General features: G+C 36.4%; 1 protein-coding gene across 2 annotated transcripts in view; it reads left to right on the top strand.

The window, feature by feature from the left end:
* The window catches only part of Rich (Guanine nucleotide exchange factor subunit Rich), a 579,939-nt gene that overhangs the window by 5,511 nt on the left and 551,667 nt on the right, over window positions 1-22,761 (top strand). Inside the window, exon 2 of one of the 2 annotated variants that reach the window (XM_090378010.1) lies at window positions 7,607-7,702. In XM_090378010.1, coding sequence (XP_090234136.1) covers window positions 7,607-7,702 — 96 coding nt within the window. Of the gene's footprint in view, window positions 1-7,606; window positions 7,715-22,761 lie in introns of both variants that reach the window. The other variant, XM_090378009.1, reaches the window with a different exon arrangement.

Here is a 22,761-nt window from a genome sequence, read left to right as displayed (position 1 = left end):
CCACAAATTCCAGTCAATATCTGGGAAATTAAAATCCCCCATTTTAAGACTCTCTGATGTACTGGCCCATTCGATTTCCCTGTACAGTTTCTTATTATACTCATCAGAGTCATTAGGCCTATAGCACACTCCTACTCTCAATTTTGATTTACCTATGCTTATGTCACACCAAACTGACTCGACACTGCCCTGTCCATCAATGTCGACTGGCTTCACTTCCTTGGATTTTATGTGTTTTTTAACTAATAGCATAATAAAATAAAAACTAATAGCATAAAAAATAATAAAAACAATTTGCACTTTCCGGTTTATTAAGCTTTTCTGTTAGTGCAGTCTGTTATAAATGGGTAGTAAACTCGATCGTATTGCATTTACGATAATACTGATAGCTGTAATTGTTTTGGTTTTTACATTGTTATAGTGAAACGTGTTCCCCTTCACTGAAATCTTTAATAATATAAAAAACATAAATAAAATTTCAGAATCTTCTCTTTTTTTCTATTTACTTATTGTAATGGTGAAGGGAAAGGGACCAAAGGAAAGTGCAAGTGTTGGCAGTGCTAGGAAACGAAACAAAATTGATTTATAAATGGTGATTAATTAAGAAGTTCGAAGCAGGACAAAGTTTGTCATCTATTGCATGGAATTAGGTCTCGCTGCTTCAACAGTGAATACTGTTTTAAGGGATGGTGTGCGTGTAAAAGAACATGTTAAAGGATCAACGCATTTAAGATTAACAGTGATCACAAAGCAGCGTTCAGGTGCTATATCAAAGATGGAAAAGGTATTTAGGTGCTATATCAAAGATGGAAAATAATATGGATGAAAATCGTATTCAGAAGCAAGGTCCCCTGAGTCCAATGGGCATTCAAGCAAAAGCAAGAAGTATTTATGAAGATATTAAGAATAAGTACGGTGAACCCCAAGCCAAATTCGTGGCAAGCAGCGGATGGTTTAATAGGTTCAAGCATTGCACTGGTTTCCAAAACATTAAAGTATGCGGCGAATTCACCAGTGTCGATTCTGCAACTGCAGAGAAATTTTGTGATGTGTTGGAAAAAACACCTTCTAAATCTCCACAGCCCTCAGCTTCCACAGCGGCGTGCTTTATCAGCTGGAGAGTTAATTCTGACAATAATGCTTGAAAGGTAAAACTTGCAGACGTTATGCCTGTCTCCTCTCTCGTTTTGTAATTTTATAATTTTGAAATTTTTGTAATTTTGTACACTTTTGTAATTTTTCCTGCACATGAGATAAAAAAATTGAATAAATAATTCTATTTACATGTATGTCGAACATTTCATTTTTGCTTCAATCAAATTTATGAGTGCTGCATAAGTGTTTAGCGATATTCCGACTTATGTAGAGTTCTGCAGAATGCAAATGTTATGTTTGTCGCGGAGTGGCTGTATTTAAAAACTTGAATGACAGGAACAATTGCAACCATCTCTGCCAGCCGTAGCATTTGTTACACACACACACACACACACACACACACACACACACACACACACACACACACACACACACACACACACACACACACACACACACACCGCGATGCGGACGCGATTTTTTTTTTTTTTTTTTTTTTTAATGTCCTAGCCACTGAAATCTTAGGAAATTAGGTGGCAGGACCTGCCAGAGTGAACTATATACTAGTGAGTACCTGGTCTGCCTCCACGGGGCTAAATTGGGACAACGTCGGGCCTCAGTAGGGGTCTGGCGGCTAAATGACCAGATGAACAATGGTACAAGGCACCAAATATATACAAAGTCCATACACTTTTAAATCTCTGGCTTTTCCAGTCAACTGGTTCACCCACAATGTAAACTACGCGGAGATGGGGGAAACCCCTGGTGCCGCTTGACCCTAAACACACTTTACACACACACACACACACACACACACACACACACACACACACACACACACACACACACACACACACACACACACACACACACACACACCATCTCTTACTTGTTTGGAAGTCCATGAGATCCTGTACTTTTCTATTGTTGGTGGACTGATTTGAGCATTAATGAATAAATAAACAAATCTGTTTATTTGTTGTGCCAGAGAAGTACATGACTGTTAACTGGTTGCAACATAAAACTGTTATGGTGGAGGCCAGAAGGATGGTTTACAGCGATAAGAAAATGCATAAATAATAATAAAATGAGTTTTATTATTTAAAAAAAAACACACTACAGGTTGGAAGCTTGGATGGTATCAGCAGTTTCCTTGTAGCACGTATTGGAGGTGTTCTGAGAATAAACTTATAATCAACATCGAGTTGCTGAATGGATCAGGAAAGAGCCTGTTGAGAGAAAAGATTCTAGTATAGGGAGGAATTAATGAAGACTTTTGCGTAGTATTCCTCGTGTGGAATACGCCAGCCAACCTTATTCCAAATAGATGGTGCCTGCCAAGCATTTGAGAACAGTTTTGACACTATGCAGTGATCTCATATGAAGAAACTTGTTGAGTGGGACTCAATTTTAAATTTTCTTTCATTGTGGTGCAAGAGGTCGTACAACGATGAGCCAAAACATTGTGACCAGCAAGTCATTATGCAAATCGAAGCAACTGCAGGTGAACTACGGCACATGTGTGGGTTGGGACACTGTATAAAAAACACCTGACACTGAGCTCCATTAATCAGTGTTACACTTGTTCTTCACATGGGAAAGCAGCAGATTTAAGCGAGTTTGACAAAGACCAAATTGTAATGGCCAGATGACTGGGTCAGAGCATATCCGAAATGGCACGGCTGGTGGGGTGCCCATGGTCAGCCGTGGTTAGTACCTACTGAAAGTGGTCCGAGGAGGGAAACCCACGAACTGCTGGGGAGGTGTTGGTGGATGACCACAGTTCATCGATACTTAAGGTGAGCGAAAGCTCTTCTGGATGGTACGTGGCAACAGAAGGGCGACTGTGACGCAACTAGCCAGTAATTGGAATGCTGGTGACGGGAGTAATGTGTCACAACACACACACAGTACATCGAACCCTGCTGAAAATGGGGCTGCGTAGCCACAGGCCACTCCGAGTGCCCATGCTAACCACGGTTCACCGGCAACAGCATCTACAGTGGGCATGCAAGCATCGAAACTGGACCTTGAGTGATTGGAAGAAGGTTGTCTGGTCCGATGAATCATGTTTCCTGTTGCACATGTGGATGGCCAGGTATGTATGCATCGTTTACCTGGGGAAGTGATGGTGCCTGGATGCACCATGGGATGAAAAACAAGCCGGTGATGGTGAGGTCATGCTTTGGGCAATGTTCTGCTGGGATACCCTGGATTCAGTCATCCATGTGCCGGGCACTCTGATGTCTACCACGCACCTAAACATCATTGCTGACCAGGTACACCCTTTCAGGGCAACGGTCTTCCCCTCTGGTGGTGCCATCTTTCAGCAGGATAATGCACCATGCTACACTGCCCAGAGTGTTCAAAACTGTAGATAATTTGTTAGGATGTAGATAATTTTTTAATTTGTAGCAAAGTTTCCTAACCTGGGAAAGGTATTTTTGTTTATTAGAATAATGAGATCTTAAGGCAAGTTTAACTATATTACACAATGTGGCAAGGGCTAGTTGCTTTATGCCCGAAATTTTATGATTTAAATTGACCCTGGCAAACTTTGGAATGATGTTGTTTTGACCACGATATTTTAGAAAAGAAATATGGTAACTTTGGGCCGAGTATCTTAGTGTTAATCTAATATAATTTTGCACCAAGCTGTTCAAAAAATCTACCAATCTACATCCTAACGATTGGTCTATATTGAAGACCTCCATACATTTGTGACATGAAGCACAGGCCTCAGAAATAAAAAATAGACACGTTAACAAATTGTTCATATTAATTCAAACACATTGTTGTGAGCTTGCAACCAAGTGCATATGAGATCCCCCCCCCCCCCCGCATACACATAACGTGCAACCGCAGAATACTTCAGCTAGTTTGCGAACACCCCCCTTGCCCAACATTCAGTGAACCGACTTATCAACAGGTTACAAATCTTTCCTCGTATACTCTGTCGCAAGACCAGATTTCACTTTTATCCAAAGGATTAAATTATAATTTACCACTTCAAACTACCTAAAAAACAGTGCATGATTGATATTGAATTTGGACTCTGTAGTGTTCCACATTATTCTACAAGTTAACCAAGTGGTGAATAACATAAAAGAAACGCGGCTTCCTAAATTGAATATTCATGACAGTTCAGCTTTATGTGAACTTCGGGCAAATAAAGACATTATTATTCAGAGAGCTGATAAAGGAGATACAGCGGTAATACTCAATAAACGTGATATATTAATAAGTTAAATTCAGTTGTATCAGATACCTCCACTTATCTTGAAGTAGACCCAGCACTATTTACTAATTTGGTCGGTCAATCAATACAATAAAACGTTAACCACGTATCAAAAAAATAACTACATTACTATGGCTCAGTTAAAGGAATTGAAGGCCAGAACATACAATATTCCTGCACTTTTCGGTCAGGTAAAATTACATAATACTGGATTTCCTATTCGGCCTATTGTTTCCTACAAAAATTCGGCACTTGCATCCTTGGCCACACAGTTATATAGCATTATAAAATCCTCTAGATGGGCGATACAGTTTGGGATTAAGAACTATGATACATTATTTAATAACCTTAAGGACTGTAGACTTGGCGATAATGATAATTTATTCTCACTAGATGTTACCTCGTTATATACAAATGTAAACATTGAATACCCATTAGATATTCTTTGGGATATGTTAAATAAAAACTCGATTCCGATTAATTATACAAAGCTTCCTATTAAGGAAATTTTTCACTTAATTAAACTCTTAGTTGAAGCCAACTATATCACCTTTTGAGACAAAGTATACAAACAAATTTTTGGTTTGTCAATGGGATTAAACCTGAGCAATTTAATATTGGAGATCTATCTCTCAATAATGGAGCATATACATTTGACACCTTTTCTACCCTGTGTCACATACTATGGTAGGTATTTAGACGATGTTCTAGTTATTACTGATAGTAGCGCTATCCAGGACATTTTACATTCATTTAATAATATTCATTCTGGACTCAAATTTACGTTGGAAAGGGAGAATACGGATACTAAGTCATTAAATCTTCTAAATTTAACACTTACTCGGGACCCGAATAAAATCAATTTCACATCTATTGTAAACCTACAAACACTGGTATGCTTCTGGATTATAACAGCTACTACCCGTTCACCTATAAAAGATTGATCATCTTAAATCAATTTCTCAATGCCTATAAATATTCAATGACGGAATCTGCTTTGTACTCAGAAATACAGATATTAACCAGCAGATTCTTAAACAGGGGTTACCCCCTTGCTACAGTAAACTGAATTAGGGTACAAGCTAAGGATAGGATACAAAAAACTACATCAACCAACAATAGTAATATCAAAAAATACTTTATTTCTCTCCCATATGTTGAACAATGGCACAAACAGCTTAACAGATTCTTTAAAGATACTGAATTTAAAATTGTGGCCAGGCCAATATGGAAATTACACACCATACTGAACAGTCACTCAGTCCTTTCCTCGTTCACAATACAAATAAATGACCTAGACAACATTTCTTGCAACGATTGTGACTCGTCGTATCAGGGTTCTACACAGTTTCCTCTCAATTTTCGTGTTAAGCAATACACGGCCTCAGCATGAACTGAGGCTGCGTGTTGAGGCCTTTGCCCTTAAATATTTTATAGTCTATATCACTGCACACCATCAGGCATCTCTCATATTGTGAAGTTATACTTCATAACTGGGTTGTCACTAATGCAACACCAGGGTACCTTCCCACCCACCGAGGAGAATACAACAAATTTTGAAACGGTACCGTCTGGGTGGTGGTATCTGCTGAGAATAAGTAACAGTAGTCTTCTCCACTGGTGAAGTGTTAATTATTCGAGGTAGTAGAATACCATGGCAACTTGTGATGGCATTCACAATATGAGATATAACCAAAATGATGCCATTTTAATTAATTAATTTAACTACTTTGGTACATGCTACGTTAAAATGATGCTTTTGCACTAACCTATATGTTAGTCATTCTGCCTTGTAGCATGAGGCCTTTGCCCTTAAATATTTTATTAATTTTTTACTCAATTTTGTATTGCTTTAAATTGATTTTTAATTATTTTTTACTGTAATGAAAGATTTTCGATTTTTTAATTGTTTCATTTTAATTTCTGGAGAGTATCATACGGAAGTGTTCTACATATTATATTGAGGTAAACTTCTCTTATTCCTTTACTTTGGTTCATACTATCAAACCTATATTTTAATGTTATCAGCATAAGTGATGAGGGTATTTGTTAAATGGAAGTGGTAGAATTAAGGGAGATAGTGTGCTGCTGCTGTGCTGAATTCTAGCTGATATGTTTTTTTAATAAAAAAAAGGAAGTTTATGACCGTAAAACGAGGGTTCTGTGGAAGAGGGATCCTACTATGCAAAAAGTGCAAATTACCCTGTGTCCAATAGGTAAAGAAGTACTGATGGGCAAATACCATTAAGTGTTGAGGGGTAAGTTCAGGAAACTAGGTCAAATCAACTCTTGCAGCTTATACCATCAAATGTAAGAAAGGTAGTTTCTAGAAGATTGAGGTTGGAAACACCCTTTTTTGCCCATAGAGAATGTGAGAGCAAAAGAAGGAAATAGAATTTGTGAGGTCAGAATGTGGATCCTTGAAACAATTTCAGCAAGGTGAGGATATAACAGTTGACCACTGGTATTTTAATAGTTTAGAGTTAAGGAGTTTAGGAATGGAAAAAAGAGAGTAATCACACCAGGATGAGAAAATTAAATTCAGTTAAACTCTGTTAAATAGAAATACTAATGATTTTAAAATGTAAACACTAATAGGGTCATGTGACTTTATAGCACTTTTCTACACATCATACACCACATGGCCTCTTTGATTTGTGTAATTTTGCATAGATCATTACATATATCCAAGCCCTTCATGGTTCTCATAAAGTGGCAGGTAGTATATGGTAGCTAATAGTGTTGTTGTTCCCTTGATTACTTTTCTTCAATACTTGCATGATTTCAAGGTTATGCTGTAGATAAGTGGTAAGAGGCTACAACGTAGCCAAGTGGTCAGGAGCTTGAGTGCAGTGGCACGCACTCTTTGAGTGGACCGGGGTTCAAGCTCATGACTTCTAAATACGATAAACATTTGTATTGATGTTGGTGAAGGAAACACCCAAATAAAACCAAAAGCATCAGGCTTGGCCAGCTGACTTGTAAAAATTCGGCTTTACTTATCAACATGGAGGAATGACAAGTGTTCCATCCGTGTCATTGACCCCTAACCGGGACAAACAGCACAGATTTTTTTGCTTTAGATAAGTAGCAAAGTATAGTTCAGAAGATAAAGATGAAAAGGATAAGATGGGCAGGACATGTAAATAGGTTAGGAGAAATAGATGTGTCAGATATCGACAGGTATATTTATTGTCATATATATTTTGTTTGCTTACATTAAAATATAATGGTATCTTTATAAATAACTCTAAATGATTTTTTTTTTGATAGCCATGTGTGCAGTTAGTATGCCATCAACGTAGTCAAGATACACTCACAACTCTTGGAACCAATATTATAGCAGAATGGAAGCCAGACTCTGCTATGGTAGTTATTGTAGTAAGTTTTTCAGAATGTTTATAATTCTGCTAAATGAAATTGTTGTTATGTTAAATCTGTGGTGTCCAGCCTTTTCCCGTACGCGGGCCATATTCAAAGTTAGATTTGTTTCGTAGGCTACACTGAGTGATTTGATAAAAAAATTGTGTTACGTTTTCCATATCTTGTTACATATAAAAGGAAAAATTCTGTTTTCATGTTGCTGTTTTTTATTTTCAGGCTATATATAAAAAATGCAAATTCCCAACCCTTTTATGTGCAACAAATCCATGTCAGTGATTTATTTTTTAGATTTTATTAAAATTATAAAAATGTGACTTACTTTTGGTTTTTTTTTTTTTTTTTAAATACTTTACTTTTGCTTTTAAATGCTCACTGTAGAAAATTTCCGACCTGAAAAGGATCACTGTTTTTAAATATTAAGGCAAATAAATAAATGTGATACACCTAAAATTGAAATTATTCGAAAATTTCATTAAGTACAATACACAATAACATTTACTGAACAAAATTTAACATTTAATGAGATGATTGAGGCTGGATATTTTTAGATAATTGTTCAAAATTTGGTTGAAAATTTGTGACACCAATTCTCAATATGGAATGAAGATGCTCATCTGTTATCCTGTTTCTTTTAAAATATTTATTTGATTTTGAGTGAAATAAATTTGCGAGCAGATTTTTTTCACTCAAAATCAAACATATGTTGATCCGAACATAGTACCAATTTTTATGGCATTTTCTTTTATTAGCAGAAAATCTTCAGACAGGAGCGTCTTATAGAATTCAAGAAGTTTATTTTTGCAGTCCATATGTACTTAATTTTGAACCATGTTTTGGCTTGAAGATCAATAATTTCAAGTTGCAAGCTGGAATTGTAGTTTTCAGCCATAGAAGTAAATGAGTTCTCAAACAAGCTTATACATTTTTTCATGGGATCTTATATCAGCAAATTGACTTTCAAACCAATCAAAAAGTAATTGTAATAACAAGAGGCAATGATTCTTTGGAAATATGTTTTTCTCTTAGCTTGATACAACATTTAAAGTGAACTAAATTGTTTGCTCAATTTGGAATTTAAATAATAACTTATTTCTGAAATGATTTGATGTCATCAAACAATCAGACCAATTTTCCTTTTCTTTGTAGTTTTAAATTAAGTGCATTTAAATGACTAGAATTGAATTGTCTCTAAGAATTGTAAGATCAAACAGCCACTCCATATTTCATAGTTGTTTTATTGATTTCCCTTTTTCTGTCATAAAAATATCAATTTGACGATGCAGTTTAAAGAAACGATATGATACTTTACCATGACTAAGTCATCTCACTGCACATCTTCGTATTCAGCTTCAATTTCTGAAAGAAACTGTTGAAACATTTGGTAATTAAGGCCATGTCATCTTTTAAAATTTACAGTTGAAATAACCAAATTCATAACGTGTTGGTGATCCAATACTTTCCCACAAAGAGCTTCTTGATGCACAATGCAGTGAATTCCAATTGATGTTTTAGCTCCGATATCTATCATTTTCTTGGCTATTCCACCTATAAGCCCAATGTTTTTACCAATCATATTTTTTGCACTGTCAGTTGTGACTCCTACCTAGTTTTTAATATTTAATCCTAACTTTTCAATAGATTGACAAAAATTTTCAAAATGATTTTCACCTGTAGCTGTTCTGTGCATACTCTGTAGATAAGTTAAATCTTCAATCGGTACAAAATTATCATTAATTCCAGTTATGGAGATAAGGAGTTAGGCTGTGTCATTTACATCAGTACTTTCATCCAGTGCCACACTAAAATGTTTCATTTGTTTTATGTTTTCCAAAAGTTGTTCGAACAAATTCTTTCCAATATCTTCTGCTCTTCGCATAATTGTTTGTCGAGACAAACTGATGTCTTGTATCATTGTTCATTTCTTTCACAACTTTTAACAAACAATGCTTCACAAATTCACCACCACTGGATGGTTTACTTTCTAAGTTATCAAATGTACAATTGATAACTGGCACTTACAGCATATAAATTTATTTGCATTAGTAGAGGCATACGACGCAAGAAAGCAAGCTTATGCAGCATCAGCCAAAAAAACCCTTCCATTCGTTCCACATGCCTGTCCAGCTCAGCCTTAAATTTATTTAGGCTATCAACTTCCACAACAAAAGATGGAAGTCTGTTCTGCCAATCAACTACCCGCTGGCTAAAGGCAAATTTCCGCACATCTATTGTCTTTCCTCAACTTGAAACTGTGCCCACTCAGGTTCTTCATTTGAGCAGGAGGAAGAATCCTATCAGCATTCAGCATGCTCAACCCATTCAAGGCCTTATACACCTCAGTCATATCACCTCGCAGGTGCCTAGTCTCCAGCCGCTGCAATTTGCAGAACTTAAGCTTCTCTTGGTAAGAGGATCCCTTCATTCCCCTCACCAATCATGTTGCCCTTCTCTGTACATGCTCAAGCAAATCTACATCCTTCCTAAAATGAGGCCTCCAGACCTGTACACAGTACTCAAGGTGTGGCCTGACTATTGCCTTATACAAAGGAATAATCACCTTCTTTTCCCTGCTAGCAAAATTCCTGTATATCATTGACTAAATCCCATGACCTGCTCTTTCAGCCTGTCTGTATTGCTCAAAAAACTTTATATCTGACTGCACAATTACTCTCAGGACTTTTTCATTTTCTACCACTCTAAGTGTAGTATCACACAGTTGGTACGTTCCTCTGGGGTTACTTCTACCCATATACAGTACTTTGCATTTGTCAATGTTAAACTTCCGTTGCCACTTCTCAACCCATGTGCCCTAATTTTCTAGATCCTGTTGGAGTAGTCTTCCATGTGCAGTAGTGTACAGTAGTCTTCCATACGCAGTAGTGTACAGTAGTCTTCCATGCGCAAAAGTGTCAAAAGCTTTCCTGAAATCCAAGTATATGATATCAAAATTATTTTTTGCATCAAGTTCCTTTGTAACCACATCATAGTATCCAATCAAATTTGTCAGACTTTCCATTAACAAACCCATGCTGTGTCTGAATTATTGCTGCAGTCTTGTCTAGGTGATCCTGCAATGCATCTTTAACCTAACATAATACTAATCAATCCTAATCACATGCCCAATAGTTGATCTTTTTCTCACTAACGACCCTTTAAAGCTTATATCACATATATGCTATATAGGGCGTTTCAAAAGTGATGTTCAGTAATTTAAAGGTGAATTGTACAGACTACAATATGCAAAAAAGGCTAGTAAACATGGTTCTTAAGTGAATCGTTTTCGATATATTGCACATTTCTAGTTGGGATCCACTACTGACTTGTTTGTTTAGGTTAGGTTATGCTCATTCTCTCCCTTTCCCCTCTCTCAATTCTCTGAGATGTAACAGGCATACTAGTACTTGTCAAAGGATAGTCAACATGGAAAAAGGTTACAGCAATGAAGAGTATGCGGACATGCATTTCATGTATAGTAAAGCCAACGGCAGTGCACTCAAGGCTGCACATTTGTACCAAGAAGCATTTCCCTGCCAAAGGCAGGGAAATGCTAAAGGCAGCCCAACAGGCTCACATTTATCAGAGTACATCAACGCCTTAGAGAACATGGGCACTTTGCACATGGAATACGAGCAGGTAGGCCTAGAAGCATAACACCTTATGTTGAGGAAAGAGTGTTAGAAAGAATAGAACAAAATCCAGGAATCTCGACAAGGAGGGTTCCTCTGCAAGAGCATGTACTGGGTCATAGCAGTGTGTGGCAAATTTCACATCGCCAATTACTGTACCCCTACTATATCCAGTGTGTACAAGGTCTCAACAATACAGACTCCCCTCCCAGAGTGAACTTCTGCTAGTATGGATTTTTGTAGATGCAACAACAGTGTGTCCTGTACCCCCAATTTTTAAACAACATTTTGTTCACTGATGAAGCTGGGTTTCCTCATAATGGTATTTTTAATTTTCATAACTGTCACGTTTGGTCCGACGAAAATCCTAATGCATTCAAGAGTCACAACATCAGCAAAGTTTCTCGTTGAATGTCTGGGCAGGACTACTAGGACTCTGTCTAATTGGACCACACTTTCTGCCAAACAGGCTAACAGGAGAGCTGTACCCTCAGTTCCTGCAGAATGTTCCTCCACACCTCCTTGATGATGCGATAATGTTCCACTTCAGCAATGCCAGAACATGTGGTTTATGCGTGATAGTGCACTGGCACATTTTGATTGAATTGTGACTCTGTATCTGACTAGAAGGTATGGTCAACGGTGGATAGGTAGAGGTGGGCCTGTAATGTGACCTCCCAGATCACCAGATTTAAATTCTATGGATTTTTGTATCTGTGGTCATGTAAAAAGCTTGGTGTACACTTCTAACATTAACACAGTTGAGGAATTGCAGCATCAGGTTGAAGGAGCCTTTCAGCAAATAAGAAATGACCCAGGAATGCCTGAGATGATTCACAACTCAGTGCAGGGAATACTACAAAGCTGCATATGGATGCAAGAATAGTATTTTGAACACCTTTTGTAACATCTGTAAATCCTGTGGTGGTGAAACCAAAAATTAAAAATGTATTATCTTATGTTTAATAAAACCACCCTTAGCAAAGGAGTCACAGCTTTTTGCTAAACTAGTGCTCCCATAGTCAGTGGCGGATCTTAACAGAAAATGTGCATTATCTCGAAAATGGTTCATTTGCGGCCTGATGTTCACTGCGACTTTTTTGCTTATTTTTGTTTGTACTTTTCACCTTTAAATTATTGACCATCATTTTTGAAACACCCTGTATAAGATACAGGTCAATGTTAGTTGGCACTTCAGATCACAACTTGGTGATGATCTCTTCTTTCTCTCTCTCACCAAACGCGCGCACACAGCCATTCTTGGCGCCTCCTTAGCCAGGTGGGGAAGGAGCAGCAGTGCGTAGCACACGCTTCTTGATTAGACCGGGGTTCGAGCCCGTCACCACCAAATACGGAGGATGCGGAAAGGTCAGGGAATGACCACCGCATATCCCGGAGCAATATGGCCTTAGTTGCTAATGCTCCTAAAAACCAAATAACAAACAAACAAACAGCCATTCTTGGCCTAATGTTGCATGGAATTATGTTTCTATTCTTCTTTTACTTGGTTGGATTACTATTTTAAATCATATAATATAAATGTTTTCTCAGCTTGTGCCAGCAATATTATTTTTGTAGGGACCAAATCCTTTTTTCCTTATTCTGACCTAAAATCTTGTCCCTTATCCATGCCGTGGTGTTATAATAAATGTGCTATGTCTGTTCAACATAAGAATGCAGCATATCACAATTCACAACAATTGAAAAACAGTTATTAATAGTCTAAACTTGGTTTTGAACAGGCTGAGAGAAGACAAGTTGCTTCTTGTTAAGATGGTAGTTGAACATTCTGGTCTCTTGCTGAAGCAGATGGCAGATTCTGTCATCTATACTCCCACCTCTGTTAAAACTTGATGTTTCTGTTGCATCTTCAGCTAAAGATAAAGCTAATTTACTAGCATCATGCTTTACTTCTAAATCTTATTGATGAACTGGGTAAACTTCCTCCTAGCATGCAAAATACTCCACTCAATGCCTCCTGTGATCTTTCAACAGAAGGATGTGAGAAGAATTCTGAAAAATCTTGATGCCATGAAAGCTAGTACTGATGGCATTCCTCCACTTGTTTTCAAAAACTGTTCTTCTGTGTCACCTTTTTATACTTTCTTATTTCACTGGTTTGTTTACTCCTACTTGGAATTCGTAGCTGAGTGGTCAAGGGTGTGAGTGCAATAGTACACACTCTTTGAGTAGACCGGGGTTCAAGTCTCTGACTGCTAAATATGGTCTATCTGCCAACACTGGACCAGCATGGCAGATTATGGTCTATTTCCCTCAACATGAATTGTTGAGGAGGCTTCCATCCTGCAGTGGATTGATAATGGCTGCTGCTTGCTTACTTCTCTCTTTTTACTTAGAAATTTGCTCATATCTTTCCATTCTCTAAAAGGGGAGAAAAATCTCTCTAATCTCTCCAAAAATTGTCAACTGCCAACTCTTAAACTATCTTGAAACCTGCCATCTGCTGAATGGTCATCAATATCGATTCTGTCAGTGTTGATCAATGGGTGATATACTGGCTTATGTTACTCATCTTTAGACAATTCACTGGAAAGGTTTGGTGAAACTCAAGGAATTGCTCTTGACATTTCAAAGGCTTTTGATCATGTTTGGTATAAAGATCTTTTAAATAAGCTTTCATCTTATGGACTATTTTTTCTAATTAGGTATCCAGTTTCCTCTCTCACCGCAGGTGATGGTAGATGGCTCTCTGTTTTCCAGCTTCTTCTATACTGGTGTTCCCCAAGATTCAGATTTTTCTCCCAGTCTTTTCATCTTGTTTATTAATGACCTTCCAGTTACTGGAAATCCTATCCATAATTGTGCTGATGATGGCACACTATCTTCCAGTTTGAGAAACTTTGTCCTGCACAAAGAGCTTCAACTTCTCGAATATCCTCCGCCAAATCAGTCCTATTGCTCTGACTAGCTGTTTGTGCAAAATACCGAAGTCAATGCTTGTCTTTTATGGAGATAAATAGAATCATACTTAGAATCATATGACCTCTCCCATCTTCAATGTGGCTTCCGAAGGAACAGATTCACTTTGGACCACTTAATTAGACTGGAAACATCTATTCGAGATCTTTTCCTGAAAAGAGAGCACGTGGTGTCCATCTTCTATTAACAATTTTTATTATTAACAATATAACTAGTGATTACCTTTTGCTACAGATAAAAAAGTTTTCATCAGTAATTTGTCATGAAAATTCATTATCATTAAGCATTAAACTTCTAAACCTAATATGTATAGGCCATGCGGAATTGAGATGACCTAAATAAGGCTAGCTTAATGACCAGAATTGTATAAACACTAATGCCTATATGTAAAAACCACCAATAATAGGTAACAATCAAAAATTCAAACAATTAGAAACGAATATATACTGGCACGTATAATGTTCAATTGGCCAATACGACAAAAAACAAGGCATTAACAATGCACAAAAGAAGGATTAAAATACAAAAGAATACATACATCTAAACGTAATATTAATATATAAACCAACATATATATATATATATATATATATATATATATATATATATATATATGCAGCAAATTCACTTGTACAGAAAACAAGAGAGAGCAGAGTTTTAGAAAGATTAAAATATATCAAATCCACCAAATGGAGCATGCCTGAGGAACAGCATTTGGAGAACTGGTGGTAGACATTTAAAAGTTATGCTTGTGTAGTTTTTTCACTTATTTTTAATGAAACCCTCAAACACAGAAGGTATTAGAACCTATAGTACTAAGTACTGTGTATGAGATGTAGGTTGAGAGGACAGAAAATACTTGACATTAGACTTTAATTTCTGTTTGCTGTCACCTAAATTTTAGAGAACCTGTTCAATGTGCTATAATTTTTGGAATGTTGGTGGGGGAGGAAGAAATCAACATTTCAATACTCCAACATTCTGAAAATTTATAAATAATGGTTGAAAATTAAAAGTTCAGAATTCGTTGAAAAGTGAACACTTACTTTTGAGTGTAAATCAGAACAAATCTTAAAACTTTATAAAAGGTTTATTCATATACATAAACTAACATCAACAAAGAATAAATAAAACTGTGTGCCAAGTCTATAAACAAAAGCCAAACATTACTTCAAAGCATTTAACCATATATGCCAAAACTGAGTGGTTGTTAATTTAATGTGCCTTTACATTTACAGCAACTGCTTGTTGACTGCCTAAGAATTACTGCCCATAAACATTACTACACAGCACTTGGGTTCCTTTTACACTCCTTTACTCATATGAGCAAAAAACAGCACAATTACTAATTGTGCTGTTTTTTGCTCATATGAGTAAAGGGAGCAAAAATGTTAAGATTGTTTCAGAAAACAAAGTAAGAGTAAATGAGGAAGAGAAAAGTAGGCTCTGTGAGTTTGGAGTTGGACAGTGAATGGATGCTGAGTGGTTGCTGCATGTGTTTGGACTGGTTTGGAAGAGAGTGGGGACTTAGTTAAGTGCTACTTAGTGGTGCAGTGAAGGCATTTTTCCGTGAGTTTCTTTGGTGTTGAAAAACTGCTCTAAATAAAACTTACTGCACCATTTCACATATTGTGGATATTTCTCTTCATTAGGTTCAGGTCTTCACACAGCTTACCTGCCCATCAATGAGACTCCAAGCAGTTGAAACCCAGGTTTGGGTAGTGGAATATTCTTTTCCATTGGAGCAATGCTTTTTCATTGAGTAGTGCAAAACTGTAAAATGGAAAAAAAAAAAAAAAAAAAAAAGAGTTTTGGATATAAAATATGAATATGTTAAAGTCTTCCATTTTCTAGTTTAAAAGATGACCAAGCTCTCAAAATTTTAAACATGCACATGCTCATATATTTCTATTTATTGTATGTACAAATACTTTTAAAAAATTAAAAGAGTGTGTTTATTTATATATTTAAAAAGTAATAGTACCAAAGAAATAGAACTGTAAAGATATTTAGTAAGAGGATGGAGGTGTAGTGACTGAAAATAAGTTAAATTTAGAAAACTAAAGGAATTAGCAAAAACCAAGATTGATTTAGAATCAATTAATAAAGAATAAGTGTACAGCATTTTAAAGAGACTAGCTGCAATTAATTCATAGTGTGAAATAACACAAATTTCAGTGGAGAACTGCATGCCAAGTGCTACAGGAATCCTCATAAGTAGAAGCAGAAATGGCAAAGAAATTATATTGATTTATAACATGAAAGAAAAATAACAGCTATACGCAATATGGCTAAAATTATAGTGTGTATGTATATATTTTAAATAAAGATAAAAATAAATGAAACAAGTACCAGTAGCACCGGTGCACTATAGCCATAGAAGCTGATGCAGCAGTAAAATATCCAAACCAACTAACCAGTAGTACAGCAAACGAGTAGAACAAAAAAATAAACCAACACATAAAATAAAATAAAAATTGTGGGGGAATCAAGATAAAAGGACCTTGCAGAAGGAATGCTCCTAAGATAATTTAGAAAAAGCCAATTAATAAAATGACAAATAACATAAATTTATAAAATGCCAATTAATTCAAATTTAATGGCATTCAGAAGATAGCACCAGGTCCAGATTATGTGAATATCACTAAAAATAGGGACGAAAACCAGCTACAACACATGATCAGCAAAATGAAAATAAATAAAATAGACTGACCATTATGCCCCATCTTGTCGGAGGACCACAAGGCCAATAATGGTCAGGGAATAACTGCATTTCAAACATTACACAAATTCATGCATCACTGAACCATTGACCTGCAAATGCAATGGACTTGAATAATGGTAGCCCTTATGCAGTGAAAAATTATAATAGAATAGACCCAAGCACTCACATGGCAATACCAAACTGCTGATAAAGTCACAGTTAAATGAGAATAATTCTGGAAAGAATTAAGCTATAGATGGCAGTACATCAGTGGAGTTCATGTTGTGAGACCTGTACGAGCTGTATTATGGGGCGAGAGGTGGCTCTATGAGGTATTAAGTAGGTGTTGCTAATGCAAAGCATATATGAGATATTATTCACTTCCACTTTTTATTTATTTTTTAAAATTTTTTCCCCAAAATTTAGTGTGTTTCACAGTGCATGAAGTTTGAAATTATGTATCTTGCTTTCCACAGCGTAGTGGCAGGCAATCTGTAGAGAATATTGGGTTTTGTGTTCCTGTTTTTATGTGAAAACAATAATAAATCTTTCAGAAACAATTAGGATATGATAAAATTTGTTGAATTAGCGGGAGAGTAAAAAACAAGTAACATGAAATTATAAACAAACATAACTCGAAACTTTGTGGCAAGTTACCTCGAAAGTTTCTTGCACTTAGTTACTCTCTGCGAAAATCTTAAAAAATCACTTCAGAGATGATTGCCGTAAAAGTTTGCCTATATTTAGAAAGGTAAAAAATATTTAAGATTTTTAATCGCTAATTAGCAGTTAATGAAGTATCATTATTTTTTTTTATCACCTGCCAGGTGATGCACAAACAGGTGTGACCCAACACCAGGTTAAAGCCATTCGTTGTCTGTCCTCTGGATTTGAACAGGAGAAAAATGGTAAAAGATGGTAGTCTGTTCATTTTAAAGATGGGACACTATTAAAACAGCACAATCTAACTGTTTCAATAAATAGCCAACTAGCTGTTTGGTAATTTCCTTTGTTTGAAAGTAGTGCAGTCCCTAGACAACATGTGGTATGGGAATTTGTTCTGTTGTGAGTATGAAGGCTATTTCAGCAGTATTCACTATAGTTTAAATCTGCTGGTCAAACTAGTCAACACAATAGTACACACACACACACACACATAAAACATTTGAAATACAATAAAAACCTTATAGATCTGGTGCTCTCAGGGATACAGTAAATTACCATGCAAAATTCTGGTTCTTTGATGATTATATATATAGCCTAAGTATTCAGGGATAATTCTTTATTGTTATAATACAGTAGCTCTGAGCTGTATAGTTTCAACAGAATGATAGTCACCAGCATTAAGTCAAAAGCCTGTACTGCCAGATTGGTTCAGTGGGTAACATATTAGCCTAAGAAATAAAGGTTGTGGGTTTAAATGTTGCTTCTGGTATGGGTGTTGTGATTGTCTATTATGTTTTATTGTGGGGTATAACAAGTGCAATATGATTTCAACAATCCAGTAGTCTTAAAAACTAAATATATACTACTGTACTATTTAAATACTATGCTGTGAACTAATGTTGAATGTCTCTCAAAATTAATAATTTCATACACAGCAATAACATACAGTTCAGGAAATGTGTAAAACAGATAAATTTCTGTTCATAAATTATTAATGCAACGTAATACTTAAATTTAGTACTTATAATGCTTCTTGTAAGTCTGGCCAGTCTATTTTCCCTCAGCTCTTTTTCAGTTGGCTACCCTCAGAAACATCCAAAAGAAAAAAGTTTCAAGTTTTTGAGATTGTCATAATTTATTGTCTTTTGCTTTGTAAATTCTTATTTTATACAAGGCCATTGTTTAAACTTCTAAGATTAGCTCAAAGAAATGAACTCAATATAAACAGGTTAAATGTTTTTATTGCTGTTAGTAGTAGTAATAGAGGCATGTGATGCAAGAAAGCAAGCATATGAGCTTATGTAACATCAGCCAAAACAAAAAAACAATTTCACACATCCATTCCTTCTAAAAGTTTGTCCAGTTCCTCTTTGAATTTATTTAAGCTATCAACTTCCACACAAACAGATGGAAGTTTGTTCCAACAATCAACTACCCGCTGGCTAAAAGCAAATTTCTGCACATCTGTTCTACAACTGTCTTTCCTCAATTTGAATTTATGCCCCCTCAGGTTTGTAATCTGAGCAAGCGGAAGAATCCCATCAGAATTCAACGTGATCAACCCATTCAAGGCTTTATACACCTCAATCAGATCACCTTGTAGGTGATCTGATTGAGGTGTATAAAGCCACTGCAATTTGCAGAAGTTAAGCCTTTCTTGGTAAGAGAACTCCTTCATTCCCCTCACTAATCTTGTTGCCCTTTTCTGTACATACTCAAGCAACTCTACATCCTTCCTAAAATGGGGCCTCCAGACCTGTGTGCAGTACTAAAGGCGTGGCATATAAGTATAATGGCACATTCCTTGTAACAGGGTTTTGAAAATTACATTAAACATTTAAGTAATTTTGTAACTTTTGAAGATGAAGAAAAAAAAAGCATAAGAGACATCTGATTTGAGACTTACTGATCTGGCTTTGTTTATATATATATATTGAGTATTTTATTTTATGCCATTTCATTTGATATACCTCACACCATTATTCATCCACTTCATTTTTGACACATTTATATAGTTGGATTCCAACACTACCCTGCTGCTGCTCTCTGAAAGAAGTAGTAGTAGTAGTGGCATGTGTTGCAAGAAAGCTCATGCACTTGCTTTCTTACATCACATGCTTTCTTGCATGTGATGCAAGAAAGCATGGGGTACTTGCTGGCCATTTTGTTAGACCTCACTGAACAAGCCTTCACTGGATGTATTACAAAGTAACGACATTGTCCACCTTTCAAAGAATAATATTCTGTGTTTTTTCCCACTCTACAACAGTTGGCCACACATAATTTACTAACATTTTGGTAAAAAAAAAACAAAACACCACAATAAAAATTCAGCACTGTCATCAACTTGTCTTATCACCTAACATTCACAGCAACAGTTACCATTATAAAAATGCCTGAATTGCACATGGAACAATCCAAGTTTGGTGGGGGGGGGGAAGATTTAGTTGAGTATTAGGAGAAATTCAGTCCTTTTTAAAATGACTCTACAGCAATTGTAGCATATTTACATAACACTAAAAGTAAGTTTGGAATGAAAGTGGTGGTGTAATGTTTAGGAGAGGATTGGTTAGTCTTTTATCAAGAACTCAATACTCTTCTGGTTCCATGAAAGAGTATTAGATACTTGCCTTCCACAGCTAATAGAGCAGATGAAGTCGCATTTCACTATCATTTTCTGCAGTGACTGTGTACCTTCCTGCATGATAGGATTTAACTTGTGGAATTACTAAGGTATGTCCACTGCCACTCTTACTAATTCTGTAATCCTTATCTATGGTTATTGGAGAACCTTTGAAAAACCATTTCACCTGAGGAATAGGTCCTTGTGATCTAATTATTTATAAGTAATGGTTTTGTTAGTAGCTAATGGGCATGAACTTCAACATGCCATTTTATTTGAAATGACTTCTAATAGTATTACTATTAGCCTTATAGTGAAAGGATTCCATAGACTTCTGCACCAGCCAAAATATATATATAAATAAATAAAAATAAATAAAAAAATCATAAGATAAAAAAAAAACGAAATTAGCATTAGTAGAGGCATATGATGCAAGAAAGCGAGTTTATATAGCATCAACAAAAAAAAAAAAACTTCCCATTTCACTCATCCATTCTTTCCCAAAATTTGTCCAGTTCTTCCTTGAATCTCTTTAAGCTATCGACTTCCACAATGACAGATGGAAGTTTGTTTCAGCAATTAGCCACTCACTGGCTAAAGGCAAATTTCCACACATGTATTCTACAACTGTCTTTCTTCAATTTGAATTTATGCCCCTTCAGGTGCATAATCTGAGCAGAACTTAAGCCTTTCTTGGTAAGAGCAACCCTATGTTCCCCTCGCCCATCTCGTTGCCTTTCTCTATACTCATTCCAGCAGCTCTATATTGTATCCTTCCTAAAATGAGATCTCTAGAACTGTAGATAGTCTCAAGGTGCGGCCTAACCATTGCCTTGTAGAAAGGCATAATCACTTCCTTATCCCTGCTAGCAAAATTCCTGTATATTACTGACAAAACCCCATGACCTACTCTGGCAGCCAGTCTGCAGTGCTCAGAAAACTTTATATCTGACTGCACAATTATCCACCTCAATTTTCAGATTTTATTCTCCATTAACCCGAGTGTAGTACCACACAATTGCTATGTTACTCTGGGGTTACTGCTACAGATATGCAGTAATTGGCATTTGTCAATGTTAAACTTCAGTTTCCACCTCTCAGTCCATCTGCCCAACTTTTCTAGTTCTTGTAGTAGCATATTGCCAACCTTCATATCATCTGCAAACTTGGACATTAAGCCTGATATACCTTCATCAATATAATTTATAAATATAGAAAACAACAATGGGTCCAACATTAATTAAACCCTGGAGGAATCTGCTAATAACATTAGTCAGTGAAGACCAGTGTTCGTTGATTACCACTCTCTGCCTTCTTTCACTTAACAATCCCTTTATCCATAGGCGCCTCCGTAGCCAGGTGGAAAGGAGCAGCAGTGAGTACCACACGCTTCTTGATTAGACCGGGGTTCGAGCCCGTCACCACCCAATACGGAGGATGCGGAAAGGTCAGGGAATGACCACCGCATATTCCGGAGCAGTATGGCCTTAGTTGCTAATGCTCCTAAAAAACCAAACAACAACCTTTATCCATAGCAGCAACTTCCCCTTAATGCCATTCTGCTCCAGTTTGTACAGCAGTTGTACATCTGCAACACCATCAAAAGCTTTCCTGAAATCCAAGTATGTGATATCAAAATTATTTTTTGCATCCATTTCCTTTGTAACCGAATTGTAGTATCCAATCAAGTTGGTCAGACAAGATTTCCCCTTAACAAACCCATGCTGTATCTAAACGATAACTGCAGTCTTCTCTAGATGATCCTGCAATGCTTCTTTAACCAGTAACTCCATTACTTTCTGCAGAACAGAAGTTAAGCTAACAGATCTGTAATTATTTGCATCACCCTTTGATTCCCCCTCCCCCCTTTGTGAATTGGGGATATATTTGCACATCTCCAGTCAGTGGCGGCATACCCTGAATCCAAGGATGCTTTCATAATTATGTTTATTTCATAATTATTTGTTTATTTCCTTTTCTGCCTCCTTTAATATAACTGTATAGATCCTATCCATCCCAGGTTGCCTTTCTTATGTTTAACTTGCCCTTAATGTCATTCTGCTCCAGTTTGTACAGCAGTTGTACATCTGCAACACCATCAAAAGCTTTCCTGAAATCCAAGTATGTGATATCAAAATTATTTTTTGCATCAGTTTCCTTTGTAACCAAATTGTAGTATCCAATCAAGTTGGTCAGACAAGATTTCCCTTTAACAAACCCACGCTGTATCTAAACGATAACTGCAGTCTTTTCTAGATGATCTTGCAATGCTTCTTTAACCAGTAACTCCATTACTTTCTGCAGAACAGAAGTTAAGCTAACAGATCTGTAATTATTTGCATCACCCTTTGATTTTCCCCCCCCCTTTGTGAATTGGGGATATATTTGCACATCTCCAGTCATTGGGGGCATACCCTGAATCCAAGGATGCTTTCATAATTATGTTTTATTTCATAATTATTTGTTTATTTCCTTTGCTGCCTCC

This window comes from Mastigoproctus giganteus, chromosome 7 (assembly GCF_048544385.1).
Source record: "Mastigoproctus giganteus isolate SK-2022 chromosome 7, ASM4854438v1, whole genome shotgun sequence".
Lineage (NCBI taxonomy): Eukaryota > Metazoa > Arthropoda > Arachnida > Uropygi > Thelyphonidae > Mastigoproctus > Mastigoproctus giganteus.
The sequence above is the reverse complement of the archived record's forward strand: the minus strand, read 5'-3'. Positions and strand labels throughout refer to the sequence as shown.